General features: G+C 40.1%; 1 protein-coding gene across 1 annotated transcript; it reads left to right on the top strand.

The window, feature by feature from the left end:
* The first annotated feature begins 20,084 nt into the window (after positions 1-20,084).
* LOC122084859 lies at positions 20,085-20,783 on the top strand. Its single transcript, XM_042653282.1, has one exon. It carries the CDS (start codon positions 20,085-20,087, stop codon positions 20,781-20,783), a length of 699 nt encoding a protein of 232 aa, XP_042509216.1.
* The last annotated feature ends 6,182 nt before the right edge of the window (positions 20,784-26,965 follow it).

Genomic DNA, 26,965 nt, shown 5'->3' with positions numbered 1-26,965 from the left:
AAAAAAAAAAAAAAAATTCATCCATGAAGAATGCTAGCTAAATACAGTTAAAGACAATTCAGTAAACGTCATTGCTTGCGTAGATTGAATAATCCTGGAATCACTCCACTAAAACCTAGAACTGATCCATCCAGTTACTACATGTGAACAAATAGTTCTAGGATGACCATCTTAATGCATTTATAATTGAAAGACTAAAAAAGAATCATCTGGCATGTCATAACACTTGCCCATCATGCTTGAAGAGTTATCAATTTCCTCGAATGTATCAAGATTCATTCTTATCAGTCAAACTTTTTCTCCCAAAAAAAAAAAAAAATGATTCTTTCATAAAAAGGCTAAATATGGTCAAAGACAATTTAGTAAACGTCATTGCTTGTGTAGATTGAGCTGTCCTAGAATCAATCCGCAAAAACCTAGAACTAATCCATCCCGTCACTAAATGGACAGGATAGTTCTTGGATGAGCTTCCCAAAGGGTTCAGAATCAAAAGAATAATAAAGAATTGTTTGGCATGTCATAACATTTTCTCATCATGCCAGAAGAATTATCAATTTCCTCGAAGATATAGAGCTTCATTCTTATCAATAAAAAAATTTCTATCAAAAAAGAAAAAAAATGAATCTTTCATAAAATGGCTAAATATGGTCAAAGAAAATTTAGCAAAAGTCATTGCTTGCGTAGATTAAACCATCCTAGAATCAATCAGCTAAAACCTAGAATTAATCCATCCAATCAGTAAATGGTTCGGATAGTTCTCGGATGAGCTTCCCAAATGGTTTAAAATAAAAAGAATAATAAAGAACCGTCTAGCATGTCATTATAATACCATGAAATTAGACTCAGGGGTATTTTTGTCTTTTGACCATTGTAGGGTCAGGGTGACTTAAAGTGGGGATACCAGACCATTGAGGGTGCATCAGTACTTGGTAAGTGCTAAAAATCATCCATTAGATGTAACTATATTGTAGAATAAATTTTGGTTTTTGCCCTTGAAATTACTATTTTGCCCCTGAACCCTAATTAACCATTTTACCACTGAACCCTGATTTACCATTTGTTGATAAGGTCCCAAACTTATGGATTCTATGGAAACTTGGCATTGCTCGTCTTGCGATTGTCTCTATGTCTGATCAACAGGTGTCAGTGGGCAGCAAGGTGGGTTTCTCATTTGTGCATGCCAGTAGCTTTATGACTCTGCGCAGGGACCTCTTGATTGACTTTGGCCTTGTTGGTCTCACCATCCTTCCCAGGTCGATCATTAGAGATTTTAATGCTACAATGTTATCTTCTGAAAGAGGGGTTCGGGAAGGTTTAATCAGTCTTCTGTGGCTGAATATCAGGCAATGGTTGATTCTTGTGAGTTTCTCCTTGTTCCTTCTCAAGGGAGGAAACTCACCTGATCTAATCACAGAAGGAGAGGGCATGTGGCGGCAGTGTTAGATAGAAGTTTTTGCAATGGGAAGTGGTTAGGTGTTTTCAACAATATCTCTCAAAGAGTTCTTCAATGCAAGGTCTCTGATCATACCCCTCTTCTGGTTTTCTCGGACGTTATTCCAAAACCTGCAAATATTCCCTTCAGGTTTCATGGTTTCTGGATGGAGGAGAGCAGCTTTAAAGACGTCATCAAGGATGTTTGGGATAAGCAAATCATTGGTAACCCAATTTCTGTCCTATGTCAGAAGCTAAAGCAAGTGAAGCTATTCATCAAACCATGGGCAAGGAGGACTTTCCCCAACCTTAACTCTGAGGGAAAGAGGACCTCTTTGGAGTTAAAATCAATTCAAGATGAAATTGACTCATCAAGGGTGTCAGATGAGCTTTTTAGCAGAGAGGTTGATGCAAAAACAACTTTCCTAAAAGCTTCTCAGAGACAAGATCTTATTTGGGATGAAAAGGAAAAGCAGAAGTGGATGAGAGATGGAGATCACAATTCCAAATATTTTCACCTTTCAGTGAAAATTAGATGTTCGAGAAATCAGATTCGCTCTCTTCATAAAGAGGATGGAACTCCACTCTCTGATCATTAGGCACTGGGCACCTACATCTCAGACTATTATGAATCCTTCCATGGGATGGTTCAGGGTGTTTCTTAGCTAGAGATGCTTGATTGCATCCCCATGGAGTTGGGAGTTGAGAATGCAACTGTCCTGGAGGCTATTCCAACCAAGGAGGAAATCAAAACGGCGGTGTGGGATCTTGATCCTGAAAGTTCTTTGGGACCAGATGGCTTCTTAGGTAACTTTTTTAGACATGTCTGGGATATTGTTGAATTGGATTTTTGTAGGGCTATTTCTCATTTCTTCAGGGTGGGAAAATTTCCTTTGGGAGTGAATAATTGTTTTGTTACTCTCATTCCAAAAATTCAAGGAGCCTCTTCTCTGAAAAATTTCCGCCCAATTTGTATAGGAAATTTCTTTTGTAAAGTTATTTCCAAAATTTTAGCTTCCCGTCTTATTTGCTTTTTACCTCACCTTATTTTTATGGAGCAGGGGGCTTTTCAAAAAGGCAAAGCTAATTCCTCTAACATTAGCTTAGCCTCTGAGTTAGCTAATTTGATGCATTCCACTGTTAGGGGGGGGGGTGGTATGGGTATTAAGTTGGATGTCCAGAAGGCTTTTGATACCCTTTTCTGGGATTTCCTTTCTGCTCTACTTCTTAAATTTGGCTTTTCATCGGTTTGGGTCGATTGGATCCTTGAAATTCTTTCCTCCTCCAAAATTTCTATTTTTCTGAATGGTGGCCCAATGGGGTATTTTAGTGCTGGCCGTGGTCTCCACCAAGGAGATTCGATATCTCTTATTCTCTTCATTCTTGCTGAGGAAGTGTTATGCCAGGATCTAAAGAATCTTGTTGACATAGGGAAGCTAAAATCTCTCCCGGGTCCTAGAGGTGTTCTCACTCCCTCCCTTCTTTTATATGCTGATGACATTTTTGTATTTATGAATACCTCTATCGCATATGTCAGAAGCCTCAAAAATTTTCTCCACAAGTATCAGGAATTTTGAAGGCAGAAAATTAATCTAGACAAAAGCAAGATTTTTTTCCGTAAGGTGGCACCCGACAGGAAGTGGTTTATTTTTGAGACCCTGGGAATTTCTTCTTCTAAATTTCCTACTAAGTATTTGGGAGTGAAATTTTTCAAAGGGAGAGTCACAAAAAATCACATGCTCCCAATGAATGACAAAATAAAACCCAAGCTAGCAGGTTGGAAGGGCAATCTATTGTCTTTGGCGGGCATAGTTAAACTGGTTAGGTCTATGATCTCTGGTATTCCAATCCATAATTTTTTTGTGTATTGGTGGCCCCAATCAACCATTAAAATTGCAGAGAGGTGGATGCGGAACTTTATCTGGACCGATGATGTGGGAAAGTAGAAGAAAATAGTGGTTAAATGGGAAAAAGCTTGCAAGCCTATGCAAGAGGGCGGGCTTGGCATAAGGAAGCTAAGAGATGTGAATTCAGCTTGTCTGTGCAAGGCAGATTAAGCATGAAAAGTCAGTTATGAGCTCCTTCTTTAGAGCTAGATTTGCAAATCCAGATGGCTCACTAAAAGATGGGTATAAAACCTCTTCCATCCTTCCTGGATTGAAGAAAGTTTGGAACAAATTCTTTGACTTGGAGCGGTGGACTGTTGGAATGGTGAAAAAATTGGTTTCTGGACTGATAAATGGCTTGATGGGAAATCTATTGCTGAATCCTCAAGTCTTGATCAAAACTTCTTCAAAAACAAAACTTCAAAGGTTGCAGACTTCATCACAGAGAAGAGGTGGATTTTCCCAATAGTGAATTCAGTTTTCCTAAAGGAGTCCATTGCTAAAACTCAAAAAATTCAGGTTTCTGATCAAGAGGACATCTGCCACTGGTCTCCCACTCCTTCTAGGGCCTTCACTATGTCCTCGGCATGGTACTCTATAAAGAGTAAGCATGCAGTAGTGCCTTGGTATTCTCTTGTCTGGAGGAATTCTATCCTGCCCCGTCAGACGATCTTTCATTGGAGGCTTGTTCACAATAGTTTACCAATGGATGATGAGGTGCGTAAATGGGGTATTCGGATGCCATCCCATTGTGATCTCTAAGGTAAAGCTGAAGAGTCAAAGATTTACACTTTTTTAACATGCAATTTTGTTAGCCAATTGTGGAGTTTATTTTGTGCTCTTTTCAAGATTCATTGATCTCCATTCGATAATATTGAAGCTTTGTTTCAATGGTGGAAAAGAAAAGCTAGAAGCATTTCTCTCAAAAAGGTATGGAATTGTGGAGTGATTCTTATTCCTTACTTTTTGTGGATGGAAAGAAACGCTAGACATCATGATGGTCCCCCCAAATCTCCCATCCAATGTTTTTCCATGATAAAAGAAGAGATTACCTCCATTTTCAGGGTGCTAGTAGGAAATTCTATTTCCATCTCGGATTTCCTATGCGCAAGAAGTTTTGCATTTAGTCATACTCATGCCAAAAAATCCGACCCCTTGGAGATTTTTTGGTGTCCTTCTCCATGATAGGTGAAGATGAATATGGATGGGTGTTCATTAGGGAATTCAAAGAAAGCTGGTATTGGTGGGATCTTAAAGAATAAGAGAGTTGAGGTTATGCTGAACTTTAGGGAAGCAATTGGGATCAGGACTAATTTTAAAGTAGAGTTTTGGAAAGTAATTTCTGGTCTTGAGCAAGCTTAATCCCGTAACTTCCAAAAGCTGTGGATTGAATGCGACTCAGTGGATGTAGTTATCCTCCTCTCGCATGCATGTGTGCCCTGGTTTTTTCTTCAAAGATGGAGAAATCTTGGTTCTTATCTTTATCGTATCCAATGGAAAATCACCCATTGCCACCGTGAAGTCAACACTATAGCAAATTTCTTGGCAAAGTCTGCTGCGAAGTATGATGTCTCTGAAGCTGTTTCCACTTGGTCTCCTTGGCTTAGTATGGAGCTGGACAAGGATGCTTCTACGCGTCATCGGTATAGATTTTTGTAATCTTTTTTCTTTCCTTTTGATAGGTTTGTTTCCTATAGGGTTTTAGCCTGCTGATGGCAATGCCGAAGGTGGGTTATTTACCCTAGGATTCGGCACCTATGAATTTGGCTTGTTAATCCTTTGTACACAACTTTTCTTATTTTTAATATATAAATTTGATCTTCTAGTGAAAAAAACAAGGTGGATAAGATCTAACTAACAAAACAACCTTAACTAACTAATTGTCGCTAATTAATAACTAAGAAATGAAGGCTTTCCTAATAAAATTGTGGACCTTCCTTTTGAAATTTGGACAGCCTTGAGCATAAAGTAAGGGAGATAAAATAGGAAGAGAGAGAGAGAGAGAGAGAGAGAGAGAGAGTTGGAGATGAAGTAGGAAAGTGAGAGATAGACTTGGAGATAAATTAGGGAGGGGAGTGAGGATCCAAAACGTGGCTCTCTTGTCTCTCACCCTCTATTTGAGAAAAAAAAAGGTATTGTGGGGAAGAAAGAGGATAAAGGAGACAAGAAATCAAGGTTTTGAATGATTTTCAAGATAAAAGTTTTTAGCCTATGATTTAACTATTTATTTTATGTTATACTTGGGGATAGACCATGATTTAAAGGTATGAAATTTTGGTTTATTAGTTTTATGGGACAGAAAATAAGATTTTGACATGTTAAGAGTATTTTCTGGGTAGGACATAACAGTAGTCCAGGATTTTTCATCTTATTGAACATAGTTAGGGATTATTTTATGATCTGAAATAATAATTAGGAGTACATACATGTGTTTATATGACCTAAAATTTTCATTAAACTCAGAGTTAAAATTTTTTTTTTTTGCTAGAAGATTCAAGATTGGTATTAAAAAGAGGAAGATTTGTACAAAGCAGAAAAACAAAACACAAGTAAAATAGGAAAATTTCCAAGAGCTCTATTCCCACCTTCGGCATTGCCATCAACGGGAAAGGAGCCCAAAGGGAAAAAAAACCTATCAAGAGACAAAATGGACTATTACATAAATCTGTAATGAGGACATAGAGTTGCATCCTTTTCCAGTTCTATTCTCAGCAAGGGAGGCCAAGAGATCACAGGGGCTGAAACATCATACTTTGCTGCCGTCTTTGAGAGAAAATCAGCTATTGTGTTTACCTCACTAAGACAGTGGGTGATTTTCCATTGAATGCTGCTTAGATAAGAATCGTGATTTCTCCACCTTTGAAGAACAAACCAAGGGACCAGGCCTCGCGATAAAAGAAGGACAACCGCAACCGAGTCGCATTTCATCCAGAGATATACAACTGAAATGGAATAAGCATGTTCAAGACCGGAGATGATGGCACAAAATTCAGCTTCGAAATTTGTCATATTCCCAATTGGTTGTCTAAAATTCATGATTACTTCAGCTCTTTCATTTCTTAGAACCCCACCAATTCCTGCCTTTTCTGGATTTCCTACGGAGCAACCGTCAGTATTCATTTTAAACCATCCCCTTGCAAGAGGACACTAGAAAGTCTCCAAGGGGACAGAATTATTGCTATGAGTATGACGGATTCCAAGACTTTGAGCACATAGGAGATATGGGAAAGTAGACAAGTTCCCTGTTTGCACAATGGAATAAGATCTGAACTCTCCCTTAAGCATAGCAAAGCATTGTTTAGTGGCTCTTGAGATGCCTTCTTAATGCCTAGAATTCCTTTCCATCCATAAGAAATATGGAACAAGAATGGCACAAGTAATCCATACCTTTTTAAGGTTAATGAGACGGGCCTTCCTTTTCTACCAAATAAACATGTCTTCAATCTTGTCAAAAGATGGTCAATGAATATTGAATAAAGCACAAAAGGACTACCAGATTTGGACTGAAAAATTACATTTCAGAAAAATATGACTTCGATTCTTCAGCATTGCCACAGAGATCACAGCAAGAGGACATTTGAATACCTCGTTTGGCCACCACGTCATCTGTTGGAAAATGATTATGCGCCATCCTCCAACCGAAAATAGCTTGACGAGGCTGAATGGATGATTTCCAGACAAGGGAATACCAGGGAACTTTTGGGTGTTTTCTTCTAATAGAGTCCCATGCCAAGAACATGGAAAAAGAGCCCAAAGGTGATGGTGCCCAATGGAAAGAGTCTTCAAAATCTGATATAAGAATTTTAGAAGACTTTACAAAAGAATCTCAGAAAAGTAGAACTTACTACAGGAAGACACCATTTCTTCTTAGAGATAAAGTCAGCGACTTTAGCATGATTTCCTTCAAAAAAATTCTGATCCAGCCCAGATTTTTCAGCCAAAGGATTCCCTTCCAACCATTTGTCAGACCAAAAATTGGTTTTCTTGCCATTCCCAACAGTCAATCATTCCATATCAGAGACAATGTGCCAGATTTTCTTCAGCCTTGGGAGAATAGAGGAGGATTTATAGCCAACCTTTAGCGACCCATCATGATTCACAAATCTTGCTCTAAAAAAAGAACTCATTATGGAATCTTCATGCTTGATTTGCCAAGCAAGCTTGCACAAACAAGTAGAATTCACTTCTCTCAACTTCCTAATACCAATACGTCCCTCTTGCTTGGGTTTACAGGCATTTTCCCGTTTAACAACTATTTTCTTTTGCTTTTCCACATCACCAGCCCATATGAAGTTTCTCATCTATCTTTCTGCTATTTTAATTATTGATTGGGGACACTAGTACACAACAAAATTATGTAAAGGAATTCTTGAAATCACAGATCTGACCAGCTCAATTCTACCCTCCAAAGACAATAATTTGCCCTTCCAACCAGCTAGCTTTGATTTTATTTTGTCAAGCACATATGATTTTTTCTCACTCTCCCTTTAAAAATTTCTACCCCCAGATATTTGGTTGGGAATTTTGAAATTGAAATCCCTAAGATCTCAGAAATATAATGCTTCCTATGAGGGGCCACTTCCCGAAGAAAATCTTACGCTTGTCCAGATTAATTTTCTGCCTTGAGAACTCCTGGTACTTTATAAGAAAAGATTTGAGAATTTTAACATAAACTGCAAAGGCATTCATAAAAACAAAGATATCATCTGCAAATAAGAGATGAGAGGGAATGGATGCTCCTCTTGGCCCTGGGAGAGGTTTTAAATTTCCATTTTCCGCTAAGGCTTTTAGACCTCAACACAGCACTTCCTCAGCTAAGATGAAAATAATAGGGGAGATGGGATCTCCTTGGAAAAGACCACGCGCAGCACTAAAATAGCCAACAGGGCCTCCATTTAGTAATAAAGAAATTCTGGATGAGGAGAGAATTTCCTGAATCCAAGAGACCCAAGTGGAAGAGAAGCCAAATTTGTGAAGAATTCCAAACAAGAAATCCTAGGATAGAGTATCGAAGGCTTTTTGAATATCCAGCTTAATACCCATGCCACCTCCCCTAACAGATGAATGCATTAAATTTGTCAACTCAGAAGCTAGGCTGATGTTGGAGGAGATTACTTTACCTTTTTGGAAAGCTCCTTGTTCCTAAAAAATAAGGCAGGGGAGAAAGTAAGAAACTCTAGAAGCAAGAATTTTGGAAATCACTTTGCAAAAGAAATTTCCCATGCAGATTGGGTGAAAATTCTTAAGAGAAGAGGCACTGGTGAGTTTTGGAATAAGGGTGACAAAGCAATTGTTAACCTCCAAGGGAAGTTTACCACCCTAAGGAAATGGACAATAGCCCTACAGAAATCCGATTCAACAATATCCCAAACATTTCTGAAAAAAATACCTGAGAAGCCATCCAGCCCCGGAGAGCTTTCAGGATCAAGATCCCACACCGCCTTGTTGATTTCCTCCTTAGATGGAATGGCCTCAAGAGTGACATTATCAATTGCCTTGTTCTCTTTAGAAATGCAATTCAGGAGGCCCACGTGAGGAATTGCCTGCAACACCCCATAGAAAGCTTCATAATAGTCCGAGATGTATGTACCCAGCGCCTGCTGATCAGATACCCATGAACCATCATCTTTCTGGAGAGACCGAATCTGATTTTTGGAGCGATAGATTTTCACCGATAGATGAAAATACTTTGAGTTTTGATCCCCTTCTTTTAGCCATTTTTGCTTTGCTTTCTCAGACCAAAGGAGGGATTGCCTCTGAGAAGCCTTGAGAAAAGCAGTTTTGGCATCAACTTCTCTATCAAAAAGGGCATTGGACATTCCCGAAAGTTCTATCTCTTCTTGAATGGATTTCAGCTTCTCAAAGGTTCTTTCAACCTCTAAGTTCAGATTAGGGAATTTCCCCCTTGCCCAGGGCTTGACGAATGCCTTTACCTGCTTTAACTTCTGGCAAAGAACATGAATGGGATGAGTACTACTAGTCTCCATATACCACATTTCCTTAATGAATTTTTTAAAATCATTGTTCTCCAACCAAAAACCATGAAACTTGAAAGGGATGTTTTATGGTTATGGAATGGCATCCAAAAGAATAAAAAAAGGGGCATGATTTGATACCGTGCACTGAAGGACCCGTTGGGAGATATTTTATAAAAAAATCAATCCACGCCCCACTGTAGAAACTTCGATCTAAGACTGCTGGTACATGACCGATTCTTCTATTATTAGTCCATTTAAATTTTTTCCCTTGAGACGGAACAGCTACGAGCATGCAAAGGTCAACCATGGCCTGAAATCAGCCGTTGAAGAAGAATTAAATCTACCCAGACCTCTTTTCTCATTAGATAACAATACGACATTGAAATTACCTATCACTAACCAGGGAAAAGAGGACAAGCCTACTAGACAAGGTCAACCCATAAGTCTCTAAGAAGGGATATGAAGGTACTTGCATCAACAAAAGAAAATCCAATTTTATTGCCAACACAATCCACCACTATTGATATCTGTTGACCTGACATTGAAATAATTGAGGGACGACCAATGCCAAGCTTCCATAGAATCCATAAATTAGGGAATTTCCACCTTAGAATTATGAATGAAATCAGCAATATAACCTAGTTTGTTTACCATGAGAAAGGAAAACTTACTAGGATGAACCATGGGCTCCGTAATACAGACAATGTCAGGAGCATGCTCACGCAACATCGCTTTCAATGCCCTTACGCCAGCAGCCTTCCTAACACCTTTAATGTTCCAAAATAGGACCTTCATGGGAAACAATTAGAAATTAGTGGACATTACCAGCCTTGCTGGACTAACCTTTTTTCTTCCTCTGTTTACCACCTTTGGATACAATACTTGCCGCCCGCTTTTCTTTATTCGATATGGCCTTATCTATCACTTCCACCTCCTGATAGTTTAGGGCCACTCTTCCATTTCTGAATACTGTAGCAGGGAAACTTGAGACTTGAGAGTCACCTTCACTCATCAGGGAACGAGATGAGTTAAGGTTCTGGCCTCCTCTAGAAGGCAGGTTTGCACCCCCACCCTTGACTTTGGCGGTCGCTTCCCTTCTAGGCTATAGAATGGGATTCTGCAATGGTAGTCTTCTCATAGGTTCTGGAGGAGCTTCCATGGAGTCAACTTGCTCTTCCTCATCTTCTTCAGATGGGTAGTTACTTCCTGGATCCATCCACCTCACCCAACCCAGATCCGTCCACCTAACCCTCCTCCCTAATTGGAAAATTTGGATTTGAATTCTTTCCAATTGGGTTGGAGATAAGATTGTCATTGATGGGAGAATTAGTGCTAGACGGTTGACAGTCTAGCACTATGTGAATATTTCCTTCCAAATTCGTACCCTATTTGGCCTCAACCAAATTTAATGTGGTAGGAAAATCTCTTCCAGAATTTTCCTCATTTGGGGCTCTTCTTACATTTGAGTTAACTCGATCCGGGTTAACTCTGTCTTCAACATTGGTTGCACCAGGAACACGAGCTGCATGATCTATGGCCACCTGCCTCTCATCCTCATACTTCTTTGTTCTACAATCACCCACATTGTGACCTAATCTTTTGCAAAAACCACATCGAGAGATGCCATTCTTGTACAAAACCTTTTGTCTAAAACCAAAGATTTTGGTGGTTCTAGGTTCTAAGTGCTCTAGTTGCACTTCTTTCATTCTTGTTGCAGTCTCAGAAGCATCCACCTACACAAGAACCCTTGTGAAGTGGCCCATCAAACCTTATTTGGTTCTACGATCCAAAGCAACAGGTCGGCCAACTGCTTTCACGATTGATAGGAGCACATTTTTATGCCAATACTCCAAAGGAAGATCCAAAAAGTGAATCCAAACCAGTTTTGTCCATGCCTACTTCTCATGTATATTAAAGTAAGGCTTCCAAGGTTGAAATCAAATTAGTTGCTCTCCAATCTTCATAAGGCTCGTCCGCCAGACAGCTGCCTTGTCCTCTTCACAGTGAAAATGAAAACTAATGAACCCCTTTCCCAGCAGGTGCATTACCATGCCTTTACTTAGGTTCCATTTCTCTGCCATCTCCTGGTGCAGCGCATCCAGAGATATTAGTCTGAAATTAACTCTTCCTATGAGAGCAAATCGGAAAGCTTGCCTCTTGGATTCATAATCACATTGAGGGATCATTATCCTTCTGATATTGCCTGCTTGTACTGGTTCAGGGAGGGAATCCATTGCAGGCCAAGAAGCATTCCCTAAAGCTTTAGCATAGGATCATTTAGGAGTGGATCCTCTTAATCCAACCTTTGGGATTTGATGTCCAGGTCCTTGATCTGGGTTTTCTTCAGCCCTTCCATCATTGAGAAGGTCTTCACCCACCTCTCTGCCTTAAGCCTCGCCTACCATCACTCATTGATTCCTTCTATGTCGTATCTATAAGACTCACAATCCACCTCTCCACTTCATTAATCCTATTAATTCTCTGAGAAAAAACATTCGGAGTTAAAATGATTCACCAAAAAATTCATATACTCGGGTAGGTCATTGCCAGGGAAGTTTTTTATACTCAGGAATGGGGGTAGTGATGTAAGAATATAGACTTCGTGTTTTATCTGAATTTTTTACTGTAAAAAATTTTATGAGTGTTTTAAATTCTTGAAAAATTTGGAAGTGATTTAAGTTCGGGAAAGTGGGTTAATAAGTTTTTCAATTTGGTTGGACAAACTCTGTTACAATCTGAAGACCATTTTTAGGGAGATTGATATCTAACATACTAAGGTTCTTTTGATGTAGGTTTATATATATATATATATATATGAGTTAGGTTTCAACAGGATCTAATTTCAACTTATTTGAAATTCTAGAGATATTTCTTTTCTATTTTTCTATCTCAGTAGGCAGAATAGGTTAAGATAGAAGGGGCTATACGAAGTGGAGATGAGCTGCGATGGTGGAGAAACCTCTGAAGGAAGAGTTTTGGGCAATGGGTAGGATCCTAATGGGTCTCCCTCGACGGAGGTGGCGAACGTCCCTGCTGCTCCTGAATCTAATGTTGGTGCTACTCCAAACATTTAGAAATCTTATGTGAGGATTGTTGGAAGCATCTTCCCGGAGGTGGACAAACTTCCAGATCCTATTCATACTGGTACCTCCACCAAGGTTATTTTTCCTCAAGAAGCCTACGAAGAAAGACTTGAGAAATATAGATTTGCGCTGATTGGAAGGATCAACTTCAGACACATTTCTTTGGATGAGATTCGAAGAGAAGCAGTAGAGACCTGAAAACTGAAGGGTAAAGAGAAGATGGTGCCTATGGGAAAAGGCTTCACTATTTTCCACTTCAAATCGGAGAGCGATATGGTGTCAATATGGAGAAGAAGCCATGTTAAACTTGGGGGTCAGTATGTTAGATTTCAACGGTGGTGCCTTGATTTTAACATACACGAAAAAATGATGAACAAGGCACTGGTTTGGGTCAGGTTTCCTAACTTGCCCCTCGAGTATTGGCACGAGAAGATTCTCCTCACCATGGCAAAGGTAGCAGGAAGGCCTGTTGCTCTTGATCAACATACTAAGCAAGTCCTGTATGGGAACTTCGCATGTGTCCTGGCTAAGATGGAGATTGGGGGGATGAGACCAGACCAGATTCAAGTGGAAAGGCGGTAGCCTAGGATGTCGAACCTCTTTTGCTTTAAACAACAACTCATTTATGAGGAAAACCTTGATCGATGTGGCTTTTGCAAAAAGACTGGCCATTCTCTTGCTTCCTGCAGAGAGAAGAAGCTGGCAGATGCTAAGGGGGCCTCCAAGGAGAAGGACCTTGGTATCCCAAGAGCGATTTATGTGGATGAGGATCCTCACCAGGGCTCTGGCTTGGCTCGAACTATCCCTACTCGAGATTCTTCTCATGTTGCAGATGATGTAGCCACCATTGAGAGCGGAGGAGATGGAAAAAATCGTGCAGTTATTGGTGGTGTCACCACAGAGGGCAGTGATGAGGAATTGGATCCTATTTTGGAAGGTGAATCAAAGGATAATATCTCAGAGGATTTCACCCCTCAGTCAAGGAGACCTTCTCCTTTGAGCGAGCAATCAAGATTTCCTTCCGCGAATAGTTCTCGTGCACATATGAAAACCCAAACCAGGTTGGAGGTTGTGCTTGAGATGGAGTGCATGGATCAGGTAAGCGAGCATGACCCACACCATTCTTCTGCTAACTTGCTAGGCTCAAATTTGGGGGTTAGGATCAATCCAAATGGAGATACTGCTTTGGGTGCGGCTCCTATGACCCATGATCCTACTGTTCGCCGAAGTCAAAGATATGCAGTCCGTGGTGGCTTGGCTCCCTCTAGAGGGCATGGTGATAGCCTCTATGGGTAGGCTCGGGCTGCTACTAGTGTTGATTTGGTAGATATGGTTTCCAGGCATCGCGACGGTGGTAATGAGGGCTGGGTTGATCAGCAGAAGAAGAAAGGAAAGAAAGTTGTTTCCAAGGATCAGGCCATTGTCAGGGCCGATCAATCCTCTTCCTTTCACCGTTGACCATCTGTGTTCTGCTCTGGAACATTTATGGGATGAAAAAGGCCGCTACCAAGGTGACCTTAGCTAAATTAGTTCGTGATCATCAGCCGGATTTTATTTTTATTGCAAAGCTAATGATTGATGTTGGAAATTTTTCCAAACTATTTTTTAATAAATTAGGATTTGCCCTGATCTCCTTCACAATGACAGAGGCAGCAGAGTGCCTAACCTGTGGGTTGTTTAGCGTAGGGCCATGACGAAACCCACGGTCTCTTCCATGTCTAATCAACACTTGTCCATCCAGGTTGTTTGGCAAGGAAGTATCCTGGATATCTCTGTTGTGCACGCCAGGTGCTTCAGAGCCGATCGCAGAAGTCTATGGATGGACTTGGTCACTGGCTCTTCGGGCCACCCTAGAATGATATTAGATGACTTCAGTGCTACCTTATTTAACCATGAAAGGCGTGGCCCGGGCAGATTCTATATGGGGGCTACTACTGAGTTTGATGCAATGGTGGATGCCACCTCTATGATTCAAGTTCCCTCCTCTGAGAGGAAATACACATGGAGCAACAATCGACAGTGGGGAAATGTCTCTGCAGTCTTGGATAGATCATTTATTAACTCAGAATGGATGAATATGTTTAATGATTGAATGCAAAAGGTCCTCCTCAGATCTGCCTCAGACCATGCCCCTCTCCTGGTATGCTCCGCGACATCCTTTAAGCCCAAAAATTGCCCATTTCGAGTGAACACACTTTGGCTGTATCATCCAGATTTTACCTCTATGGTGGGTAATGCATGGAGTTTTGAATGCTTTGGCTCCCCTATTTCCTGCTTGGCCTAGAAATTGAAAACGCTTAAGCCTATTATTCGGTTCTGGTCTCATGAAGCTTTCCCAAATTTGGAAGTCGAAGTATCAAACTCTAGGGCTGCCCTGGATGACATTCAGAGAAGAATCGAGGAGGAAGGCATGACTGATGTTTTATTTAACATCGAGGCTGATGCTAAAGTTCACCATTGGAAAGCTCTGGAGAACTATGAGAAGATGTGGCAGAAAAATTCAGAATTAAATGGTTAAAAGAAGGTGATCGTAATTTCAAGTTTTTCCATGTTATGGCAAATGTGAAGAGGTAAAAAAATGCTATCAGAAGCATTAAAAAAGAGGATGGCACTGAAATTAAGGACGACAATCAGATGGGGAGCTACCTGGTCGATTTCTATGATTCTTTCCATATAAGGGTGGAGCTTGAGAGTCATCCCGACATTCTGGACACCATTCCGCGGGTTCTTAATTAGGAGGATCGGCTATTTCTTGATTCAATTCCGTCTGAGGAAGAAATCAAGATGGCCATTTTGGACCTAGACCCTGATGGCTCTTCAAGCCCTGATGGATACACAGGAGCTTTTTTTAGACGATGTTGGGATATTATCCATGGTGACGACTACAGAGCGGTCAAGCATTTTTTTGCATTAGGTACACTCCCCTTCGGATTTAACAATAATTTCCTTCTTTTAATTCCTAAGGTGGAGGGGGCTCGAGCCCTGGACAAATTTCGGCCCCTGTGCATGGGCAGCTTTTTTTGCAAAATTTTGTCTAAAATTATGGCTTCACAAATCTCTGGATTCCTCCCTATAATTATCTCCCTTGAGCAAGGCACTTTCCAAAATGGGAAATTAACTCAGTCTAATATTGGTTTGGCTCCTGAGTGAGACAATTTATTGGGGAAAACCTCCAGAGGTGGAGGGTTGGGTCTCAAGATTGACATAAGAAAAGCCTTTAACACCCTCTCTTGGGATTTTCTGTTTATGGCCCTTAATAAGTTTGGATTTTCTAAAACCATGATTGGATGGATCCACTCCATTCTTTTGTCTGCTAGAATTTCTATTCTTCTCAATGGTGGTCCTGTTGGTCAGTAGAGGTTTAAGGCAAGGAGACCCCATCTCCCTCATTTTATTTATTATTGCCGAAGAAGTTCTCTATAGGGGTTTGAAAGATTTGGCTCGTAACAGCCTTATTTTGCCCATTGTGGGGCTCGTGGTGCTATGGTCCCTACTCACCTTCTCTTTGCAGACGATGTCTTCATCTTCATGAATGCGTGAAAGAGATATATCAAAAAATTGAAGGTGTTCCTTGAGAAATACTTGTGTTTCTCTAGGTAGTGCTTCAATATTGAAAAAGAAAAATGTTTCTGGGGAAGGTCTCAGTTGAGAGAAGACAATGGCTTGCTGAGGAAATTGCTGTTCCTATTTGCTCTTTTCCAACAAAGTACCTTGGGGTGGAAATTTTTCAAGGAAGAGTCAAGAGGGACCTCCTTCTTTCTATGATGGACAGAATCAAGGCAAGGTTCACAGAGTGGAAAGGAAAGCTCTTATCTATGGCTCATAGAGTTGAGCTCGTTCGATCAGTGATCTCTGGAATGCCTCTGCATAGTTTCTCTGTGTACTGGTGGCCTTCCTCACTAATTAAGTGCCTTGAGAAATGGAAGACAAATTTCATCTAGTCAGGGAACATTGACTCTGTAAAGTCGATCACGGTATAATGGGACTCAGTGTGCAAACCAAAAGGAGGGAGGCCTTAGCCTAAGGATGCTCAGAGATGTCAACAAGGCCTTGCTCACCAAGCTCACCTAGAATTAAGGGCGTTAATCGGTTTGGTTTTGGTTTAAATGGTGTGGATCTATTCAGTTCACATTTATTTGACTAAAACCATAACCGCACCATTTACTAAACGGTTCCACTTTCTGAAACCATGACCGTTTAGTAATCGGTTTCGATTTCCACGGTTTCTAAATGGTGTCAGTTTCATGGTTTTAAACGGTTTCGATTTCGGTTTATTCCATACGGTTTGTAAAATGGTTCACAACCGGTTTGTTATAACTTGTAACCATTTCTAAACTGAAGATCATAAGCTTATCAAAAAATAATTGGCAACCACAAATAAGAGATTCTATGTTAACGATGGTATGTCTTAATTTGATAATCTAGTGCTATTTCTTTGCATGGCCATTCTCAAACATTTAGAACTAATATCATACAACATCCAAATCCAGCCTTCTACAGCATAAAATATTAAAATGACGGGTGGTTCAGCCAAAACACCCCATCTATGATAACATAATAATATAATAACATATATGGATTACAAGTTCATAATCTAAAGCCTAAACTTGAACAGAATTGCAATAAATCATACCAAATTAGGATGGGCACTTAATTTAATTGTTAATTGTTATATGGATTAATCGGATCGGTTTAAACGGTTTAAATGGTTTAAATGGTTTTAAAAGGTTCAATTTAAAAGGTTTCAATTCGGTATGAAACCAATGGGTTCCGTGGTTAAAATCAACCCGACCCGTTTAGCTAATCGGCCTGAAACTTGAAACCATAATCGCACCATTTACTAAATGGTTTTACGATTTCAGAGTAAAGGGATCGGTTTGGTTTCAGTAAACGGTTTCGGTTACAAATTCACATCCTTACCTAGAATATTAAGCGTGATGAATCTGATTTTAGTAGACTTATTAGAGCAAGATTTTTGTCTAAGCAGGGGCATCTCAAGAAAGTCTTCAAAAGCTCTTCCATCTGGCCTGGTGTTAAGAAGTTGTAGCAATTTGTTGCAAATAATGAGAGGTGGATTATGGGTGATGGAAAAAACATTGATTTTTGACGCTATTCTTAGATGGGTCCCAAATCCATTTGTGAGCTCTCTGACCTTGGGGAAGGCATTTTTAGTGGTTTTATTCCTCATGTGGCTAATTTTATCAATAATGGTGCCTGGCATCTTCCTCCAGTTGACTCGACACTTCTGAAGTTGGCCTTTGGATCCATTCGTGGCTTGGCTCTCCCTTCTGCCTCTATGAAGGATAAGTGCATCTGGAAGCTTGATCCTATGGGTGTCTTCTCAATGAAATCGGCTGGGAATAGCATAAGAACTGCTTCCTCTTCAGTTCCCTAGGCCTCTGCCGTTTGGAATAAATTTCTACCTCCAAGATTATCTAACTTGGCTTGGCGCTGGGTTCATGGTAAACTGCCAACTGATGACATTATCCAGGCTAAAGGCATCCCTCTCCCCTCCCGGTGCGATCTGTATGGTGAGCATGGTGAATCTTTCAATCACTTATTTCTAGAGTGCAAATTTTCTCAGGATATTTGGGCCAAATCTACTACTTTGTTCCACCAGGCGTGGGCTAGCAACCCTATGTTGTTGTGGTCATCAAATGGTGGAAGAGCAAGGGAAAGGGTTGGGCCCTCAAAGACCCTTGGATGATTGGGTTGTGTGTTATTGGTAACACTATTTGGAGCGAAAGAAATCTCAGAAGATTTGAATCATCGGCATGTTCCTCTTCTATACTTCTTATGGCTATTTCTAAAGAGGTAGTTCTTATTTGCAATGGAATGAGAATTTCTCCAAATTCCGTAAGTGATCTTGTTTTCAGTAGAGGATTTCAGCTCAACAATGCTTGTAACTCTCATCTTGAGATCCTGAAAGTGCGATGGAGCAAGCCCCATTCAAATTGGGTGAAGTTAAATGTTGATGGATGTTCCCTGGGGAACCCTGGTAGAGCTTGGGGTGGCGGTATTCTCTGCGACCATGTTAGGAAAAAGCTCCTGTGCTTCAGCGTCTTCCTGGGAGTGACTAATAACTTTGCAGTAGAATTTTGGAGTATTATTCGGGGCCTAAAATATGCCCATGATCTGAATGTACAATGGCTTTGGATCAAATCTGACTCTGACTCTGTGGTTGCTTTATTTCAGTATAGGCTTATCCCCTGGTTTGTGCTCCAGGAATGGTCAAATCTATTAAGCTATGTAGACTCTATTGATTGGAAGATTTCCCATTGTTTCAGAGAAGCTAATCCCATCGTGGATTACCTAGCTAAAGATGCAGCTAAGTCGGGTTTCTCGGGGGTGAGAATGGGTCTTCCTGCCTCCATCATCAATGAACTCCTTCTAGATGAAGCTGATCAATCCCGATTCAGATTCCACAGATAGCAGTTGTGAGCCTCTGCTGATGGCAATGCCGAAGGTGGAGGCTCCTTCCAGATTTTTTTGTTTTATCTTGTACTCATTCATTTTTCCCCTTTTTTAATAAAATCTGATCTTCTAGCTAAAAAGGTTAAGACAGAATTTTGATGAAATTGTATAGGAAGATACAAAGATTGTTTTATTTTGAATGATAAACGAAACCAATATTCGAAATGACATCAAGGGGAGTGGAACTTCTACCCTAACTTGTTTATGTTTATAAGTATTATCAAAATAAAACTTTATGAACACTAGGTCTATTTTAAATCTTGGATTTCATAGTATTTGGTCATAAAAAAAATATGATTTTGAAAACCTAATGTTCTCTGCATGAGAGAATGAGGAACGAATTAAATTTTGTCCAATGATTTGCATTATGTGTACATAGCAGAAATTTTCAAATTGAGCATTGATTAATTATATAATGTTAGTTACTAATACTATATGTTAAGTTGTGATTATGATTGCATAGAGTAATATACTATGTGCATTACATGATTCTTATACCATGTGAGTTTTTGTTTGTTTGTGTATTCTTTTAATTTTGGTTCACATAATTTTACTATTTTTATGTATGAGATGCGTTGTTTGTTGTGGTAATGATGACAAGGTGATCCGATTTCCTCGATCCTGTTTATATTGGCGGAAGAGGTTCTCCACAAAGGTCTGAAACAACTTCTTCTCAAAAAAGATATTATAGCCTTGAACGGTCCCAGAGGTGCGCCTGTCCCCACTCACTTGCTATTTGCTGATGATATTTTCATCTTTATTAATGCCTCCATCAAATATGTTAGAAATTTGAAAGCTTTCATTAGAAAGTACCAGGAATTCTCAGGTCAGACTGTCAACCTGGACAAAAGCAAGCTCTTTATAGGTTCCATTTCCTCTTCTAGGAAACAGGCCATAGTAAAAACCATGGAAATTCCTTCTTGTAAGTTCCCTACAAAGTATATTGGTGTTGAAATCTTCAAAGGAAGAGTAAAGAACCAATATATGATGCTAACTATGGACAAAATTTGAGATCACCTCTCGGGTTGGAAAGGAAAAAATCTATCCATGGTTGGTCAGGTGCAACTTGTTCGATCTGTCTTGGATTGGTGGCCATCTTCCATGATTGTGCAAATGAAAAAATGGATGAAAATTTTTATCTGGACGAGAGACATTGACTCATCAAAGGCTATGACTGTCAAATGGGACCAGGGGTGTAAATCTATCGATGAAGGTGGTTAGGTATCCGTAGGATGAGAGATGTCAACAAATCTTTGCTTTGCAAGCAAGCATGGAATCTGAAGCATGGGAACTCTGCATTGACCAGCTCCCTCAAGGCTCATTTCATGAAAAATGGCCTCCCTAAAAAAACTATTAGACCCTCATTTATATGGCCTGGTATTCGCAAAATGTGGTCTTTCATATCTAGCAAGGAGAGACAGATTGTAGGCAACGGGAAAAAAACCAACCTCTGGAATGCAAGCTGGTTGGGGGATTTTTCTATTGTGGAAGCCTCTGGTAATGCTCTCTCTCCTATCATCAATTCGACGACCACAGTCTTTGATATAATTTCAAACTGTAAGTGGACTATCCCTGAGGTTCATTCAAGTGCTCTAAGGGATGCCTTCTTTGCAGCCAAATTAATCAGGCTTACTCAGTTTGATATGGAAGACCAATACTTTTGGAGTGGATCAACAATAGGGGCTTTCTCCACTTCCTCTGCTTGGAATGAAATCAGACAACGAAACCTAAAGGTTCCCTGGTTCTCCCTTGTCTGGAATAAGATGCTACAACCTCGCCAATCTGTGTTTGGCTGGCGTCTGATGCACGGGAAAATGCCCATGGATGATATCATTTCCCAAAAAGGTATTCCCTTGGTCTCAAAATGTTACCTCTGTGGTTTGGATGCTGAATTAAAATTTGGAAGCAGTTCACTGACTGCTTTGGGGTAACATGGCCTAACCCCAATGACTTTCATGAGCTGTCATTATGGTGGGTTGGAAAAAGGAGAGCCCTATCAGTTAAAGACCCATGGACCATTGGTTTGGTAGTAATAGCTAATAATATATGGTGGGAAAGAAATGTGAGGCACCACGACTGTTCTCCCCGTTCGATCTTCCATATCTTTAAAAACATTAAGCATGATGTGTAGCTTGGGAATTTTGGCCTTCAGGGTGTTATCAACAATGCTAGCAACCTCCTCTGTTGTTACCACCTAGGGATAAGTGTTATTCCAAAAATGCCCCTCAATACTGGAAGTAATTTGGTGTAAACCTCCTAGGGGCTGGTTCAAGTTGAATATTGATGGATGCTCTCTCAGCAATTGTAGAAGAGCTAGTGCAGGGGGTATCCTAAGAGACCATAGGGGAGGCACAGTGGGATCTTTCAAAAGATTCTTAGTTGTTTAGCCAAATTATTATGTGGAATTCAAAGTTGTCATTGAAGGTATTTTGCTGGCTAAAGAGATGAAGGCGTCCTACTTATGGATAGAATCAGACTCTGCAGTAGTCATTTTGGTGGTCTAGGTTCGTTCCATTCCTTAGTATATTTATCAGGATTAGACCACTTGCCTTAGTATCCTTGATTCCATTAGTTGAAAAATTACTCATTGCTTTCAGGAAGAAAATGTAGTGGCTGATTTTCCTGCTAGAGAGGCGGCAAAATCAAGGATTTCAAGCTGCCCGGCTTCCTTCCCTGTGCACACCAATTTTGAAATTGCTTTTGATGCGAATGCAAGACACATATTCGTATTATATATTAGAGATTTTTTCTTCCCTTGCTGATGGTCATGCCGAAGGTGGGGATTTAAAATTCCTGCCTTTGTAATTCTCTTTTTTCTTCATTAATGAAATTCTTCAAATCTTTAGCAAAAAAATTGTTGTGGTAATGATGCTTTACATTACCGACTTTGATTGAGGAGGGATGTGAGACTTCTGGCCATTGTTTTTTTAATAATAGTTGTTGTTTTGGTGATTTTTAACAAATATTGAAGCTGATTTCATGTTCACATAGAGAGCAACTAGGGTGGAATGAGAATATTGATGACACTTGAATTTTGAACTTGTTTGCATTTATATATATTTTTATTTTTGGATGAATTTATTGTTATTTGTCTCGTCTTTTCAACATTGTTGTTATAATGTTTAAGTGAGGATTGGTTCATTGGACTTTTTCTTAATAGAATTGTGGACTGCTAGATGATAAAACCTACCATCAGCAAGATCTATCAATTGTTACTTTACATTCAAGAGATATGACTTTGTCTTTGGGAGGTTGGACACTAAATAGCTTCTACGAGTTTCTATATGTTAAGTGGAGGCAATGAGATACTATGACTCGTTGGCCATTCATGGATGATTGTGTCAATTCGTTGTTTACTTTGTTTTGAGTTATCATGTGTACTTATGTGGTGATATAAATGTAGCAAACTTTGTTTTGAGTTATCATGTGTACTTATGCGGCAATATAAATGTAGCAATATATGTGTGGTATGCTTGTATTCTTTGTTTTTATGAAAATTTTTATATTATAATATATATGTCTTTCTTGGTATTGGTTGTATGATCGTGATTTCAAATCTGTTTAGTGTGGTGGTTCTACTTACTAAGTTTCTTCCCGAAGACTTACCCTCATAACTTACAGATGACATTGATGAGGATTATTGTGGAGAGTACATGAATGTTGAACCTATTATCGATCAGCAGGAGGACACTACTTATGAATTCAAAGAAGATAATGATTTTTATTTTTAGATGATGTAGACTTTGATGATGTAATTTGATTCAACATTACCTTAAGTTTGAAATTTGAAATAAATAGTTAAACTTTGAATGAATTTTAATATTATATTAGAATAATTAACCCCTGCTTGCACTTATGTTGGGTGTGGATGCTACTCCGGTTCATTATCGCCTAAAACTTAAAGATTATGTAGACCGTTGATGGCCAAAAATTCTAGGCTGGGTTTGGGGTCATCACACCAACTGCATTAGGCAGTATTCTTCTAGTCTTACTATATACTTATTGTGGGGGGTTTTTTCTTTATTGTTATTTGCAGTTTCTTCCTCTTGTTAGATTGATTGCTGAACTTCTACCTACGTTGATTGAGGAATTAACAGTTTCTTGCGGATCTCCCATATCAACTGATTCATACCCATATTGGTTGTGATAATTTTTTTTTTTTTGGTACAAATATTGGTTGTGATTGATACCGATTGATTGATATGACACGAATGGTCTTAGTACTTGAAATGGGAAGTAGTTCTTTGTCTTAGTGGGTAGTGAACACTAGCGCTCCCTGTCTACCTTTGATGTATGCTACACTCTGGGACAAAGTTCATTTTCCTTCTAACATATAGAGGTGATCACAACAAGCAATGCATTGCCAATGTCATATTTTTTGTTGGTGAATATAATTAGGGCTTGAGAATGCTACCTATTTGTTGGCCGCTACCCTAGACAATAAGGCTCAAAATGTTGCCCCTTGTTTGGATTCTTAGACACACTCTCATTGCCTACCCCCATTGGTATACAGATCATGCGACCAAGTAATGACTTTTTCTTCTAACTTTTATTAAAGAAAGAAGGTTACTAGTGGCTGAATTTATGTTTAGGGTGGGTAGACCGGTATTGAGGGTTGTGTACATAATTACCTCTCTAAATGAACAACGTAAGAATATGTTTGACCTGTGTCCTTTCGGGTAAGAAACATAAAATGTGAACTCCATTGTTAGTTGATTGTTGATCCAATTAAATGGGCAATTTAAAAAAATCTGAAGTATATCCATTTCCATTTGAACTAGATCGACAAGTTAGTAAGTTTGGCCTATACTGATTTTTATTCGGGCATGCATTATACTTGGTTGTAACCCGAAGGGCATTTGCCGGACATCGGTAATTAACCAATCAAGAATGATGGTTTTAGCCCATTTATGACGGTTTATAATTTGATTAACTCATTTATGACCCATTTATAGATGTTTATCACCTGATTAACTTGAACCTGATTACAGACCAAACAAACTGACCGAATGTAAATGTGTCCATACGTAGCTTATGAGGCTCAATTAAATTTTGCTGCTTTAGCTGGTTCCACTTTTAACCGGATTAGTAAAGTTGCTTGCTGAATGGCTGCAACTGATGATTTTTGAGAATTGGGTAACCTGAATCCGCAAGATAAGTTGGAAGGAGATGGTGGTGATAAGGAAGCAACAGATCGAGGACCAGGTTTTCATGGTCAAGGGGTGGTGTAGGAGATGACAAACTTGGCGGCTCCTAAACAATCCTGTGCAAAAGCGGTTGGAAACACTGCCTGGCCTGAGATAGCCACTCTTCCAGAGCCAATCCATGCTGGGAATATTACAAGAATCGTTATCCCTCAGAGTGATTATGAGGAGAAGAGGAAGATATTTCATTTTGCTTTGATTGGGTAGGTCAATTTCCGTTTGATTTCTCTAGATGCTCTTTGTAAGGAAGCAAAAGAGAAGTGGAAATTAAGCCAGGAAGTGACCATACACCCCTTGGGAAAGGGTTTTGTAATTTTTCAGTTTAACAATGAAGGAGACAAGACTGCAGTATGGAAGTGAAGTCCTATGTGGATTGGGGAGCAATTGATTCAGTTTCAGCACTTGAAACCTGATTTCAACATCCACGAAAAACAAGCTCTGACAAAGTTAGCTTGGATCCGTTCCCGATCTTCCCCTAGAGTATTGGCATGAGAACGTCTTGCTCTCAATTGCTAAGGTGGCTGGGTGTCCGGTGGCATTAGATCATCATACTCGTCAGGGGTCGATGGGTTTTTATGCAAGAGTCTTGGTCAAAATTGATATTTATGAATCTTCTCCAAGGATTGATGAGGTTCAGGTTGAGCGGCCAGAACCTAGAGCCTCTAAGGTCTTTGGCTCTTGGTAAAAAATAGTTTATGAGGATAATTGTGAACGCTGTGGATACTGTAAGAAGGTGGGTCACAATGTGTCATCCTGCAGGCAAAAAAAGATTGATGATGAGAAGCAAAGTGCTATGGTAGCAGCAGCTGGAATTCCAAGGGCACTATATGTAGATGATGGAGTTAACTCGGTTGGAGTCAACTCGGAGGTAGGGAGAAAATCAAATCCGGCAGTTCCCACTCAAGGCGCTCCTTTATTTGTTCCTTGCATAAGTGGGCCTCCTATTGTTGGAAATGTTAAGGAGGGGAGGAAATATTTCAAATTCAAATCCTCATCCTTCCTCTCACGGCTCTCTCATGTTTCCTTCTATAGTTGGGTCTCCTCTAGATGGTAACGTTGTGGGTGGGGATCATCAAATCGTTTTGGAGTCTCCAAATGAGGAAAGCGCTAAAGATGGAAGATTGGTTATGGGTGGGACGATTTCAGGTGATGAGATCCTATCTGGGTCAAATGAGGATTCTGAATCTGGGTCGAAAGGGGACTCTTTATCTGGGTCAAATGAGGTTTCTGAATCTGGGTCGGATGTTGACTCAAGTGAACCCGATCCAAGTGAGGAAGTGGCTACTGGCTCCATTGGTCTGGAGGGGCGTGTGGTTCAGGGAGCCCATGGAGGTGTGAAGCAGACTCCAAATGCTGTAGCAGGGAAGTCCACTTCCACTCATCCTAGGAGGCAGGTGATGGGTAGGGGGGTAGAGGGCCTTCGTGGTGGGTGTTGGTTGGAATTCAGGCCATGTGGCTACGGTGGTGGATAGATGCCGGTTACTGAAATTTCTGGGGGAAGAGTTGCAGTCTCTTTCTCAGAAGTGATGGCAATGGACAAGGTGACTCAAAGTCGTGAGAAGATTGGGGCTACTGTGAGTACAGAGTACAGGGCGCCGAAAGAAGAAGGGACGTCAGGCAAACAGGTCTGACGCTAAGGGTGTTTCAAAACAGTGATTATGCATTATTTGTTTTGGAATGCTCGTGGTATAAAGAAGGTTTTTGGAAGGAGGGCCTTGTGATCAATGTTAAGAGAGTCATCACCAGACATAGTTTTCTTGGTTGAACCGATGGTTCAGGTTGGTAGTTTCCCATCTTTGTTTTTCAACAAGCTTGGGGTATGATAGTGATTTAATTCATAATGAGCGGCAAGGAAAGGTGCTGAATTTATGGGTCATCTGGAAGAGGGGAATTCTTAGACCAGTGGTTGTTGCTTCCTCTGAGCTACAAATTTCGGTCATTGTTGATTGGGTGGGCATAAGGTGGGTGTTTCCTTTGTCCATGCTAGTAATTTTAGAGCCATTCGCAGGGATCGTTGGGCTGATTTGTGTTTGCTACCTATGGCTTTGGATACTTGGCCAGTGATGGGGGATTTCAATGCCACTTTAGCTTCTCATGAGAAGCGTGGTCCCGGGAGGTATAATTTGTGGTCAACTGCTGATTTCCAAGCTTTTGTAGATGGGTGTATGTTGTTAGTTGTGCCTACTCAGGGGAAGAAATTCACATGGACTAACAATAGACGTCACGGTCATGTGGTGGCTGTTTTGGATTGCTGTTTTTGTAATGAAAAATGGCTTGATTGCTTCCATAATATTTTGTAGAGGAATTTAGTGTCCGCTGCTTCTGATCATTCCCCCATGTTGGTGCTTTCGGACTCGGTTCCTAAGCCTTGTAATATCCCTTTTTGATTCCTTTCATTCTGGATGGAGGATGATTCATTTATCTCTGTGGTAAAGAAGGCTTGGGAAGTGGAGGTTAGGGGCTGTCCAATGTTTATCTTGTCTTAGAAGCTGAAAGCTTTAAAATCTGTGTTGCAGCCTTGGGCTAAGGAGGTGTTCCCTAATCTCAATGAAGAGGTGGTCAAAGCTTCAGATAATTTGGCTTTGGTTCAAGCTTAGATAGAGTCTACGGGGATATCTGATGATCTTTTTAATAAAGAAACCGATGCTAAAAAAACTCTTTTAAAAGCTACCCAGATACAAGAAAGTCTTTGGGTAGAGAAAGCAAAAATTAGATGGATGAAGAATGGGGACAGGAATTCCAAGTTTTTACATCTATCTGTGAAGATGAGACATGTAAGAAACCAGATAAGCTCTATAAAGAGAGGTGATGGTTCTTGGGTTTCGGTTCCGTAAGATTTTTCGTCCTATAGCTGAGTATTATGAGGAGTTTCATGTTGTTTCACCAGTTAGTGCTCATAGAGATTTGTT

Source organism: Macadamia integrifolia, chromosome 7 (assembly GCF_013358625.1).
Source record: "Macadamia integrifolia cultivar HAES 741 chromosome 7, SCU_Mint_v3, whole genome shotgun sequence".
In the NCBI taxonomy this organism is placed as follows: Eukaryota; Viridiplantae; Streptophyta; class Magnoliopsida; order Proteales; family Proteaceae; genus Macadamia; species Macadamia integrifolia.
This window is presented reverse-complemented; position numbering and strand designations above follow the sequence as displayed.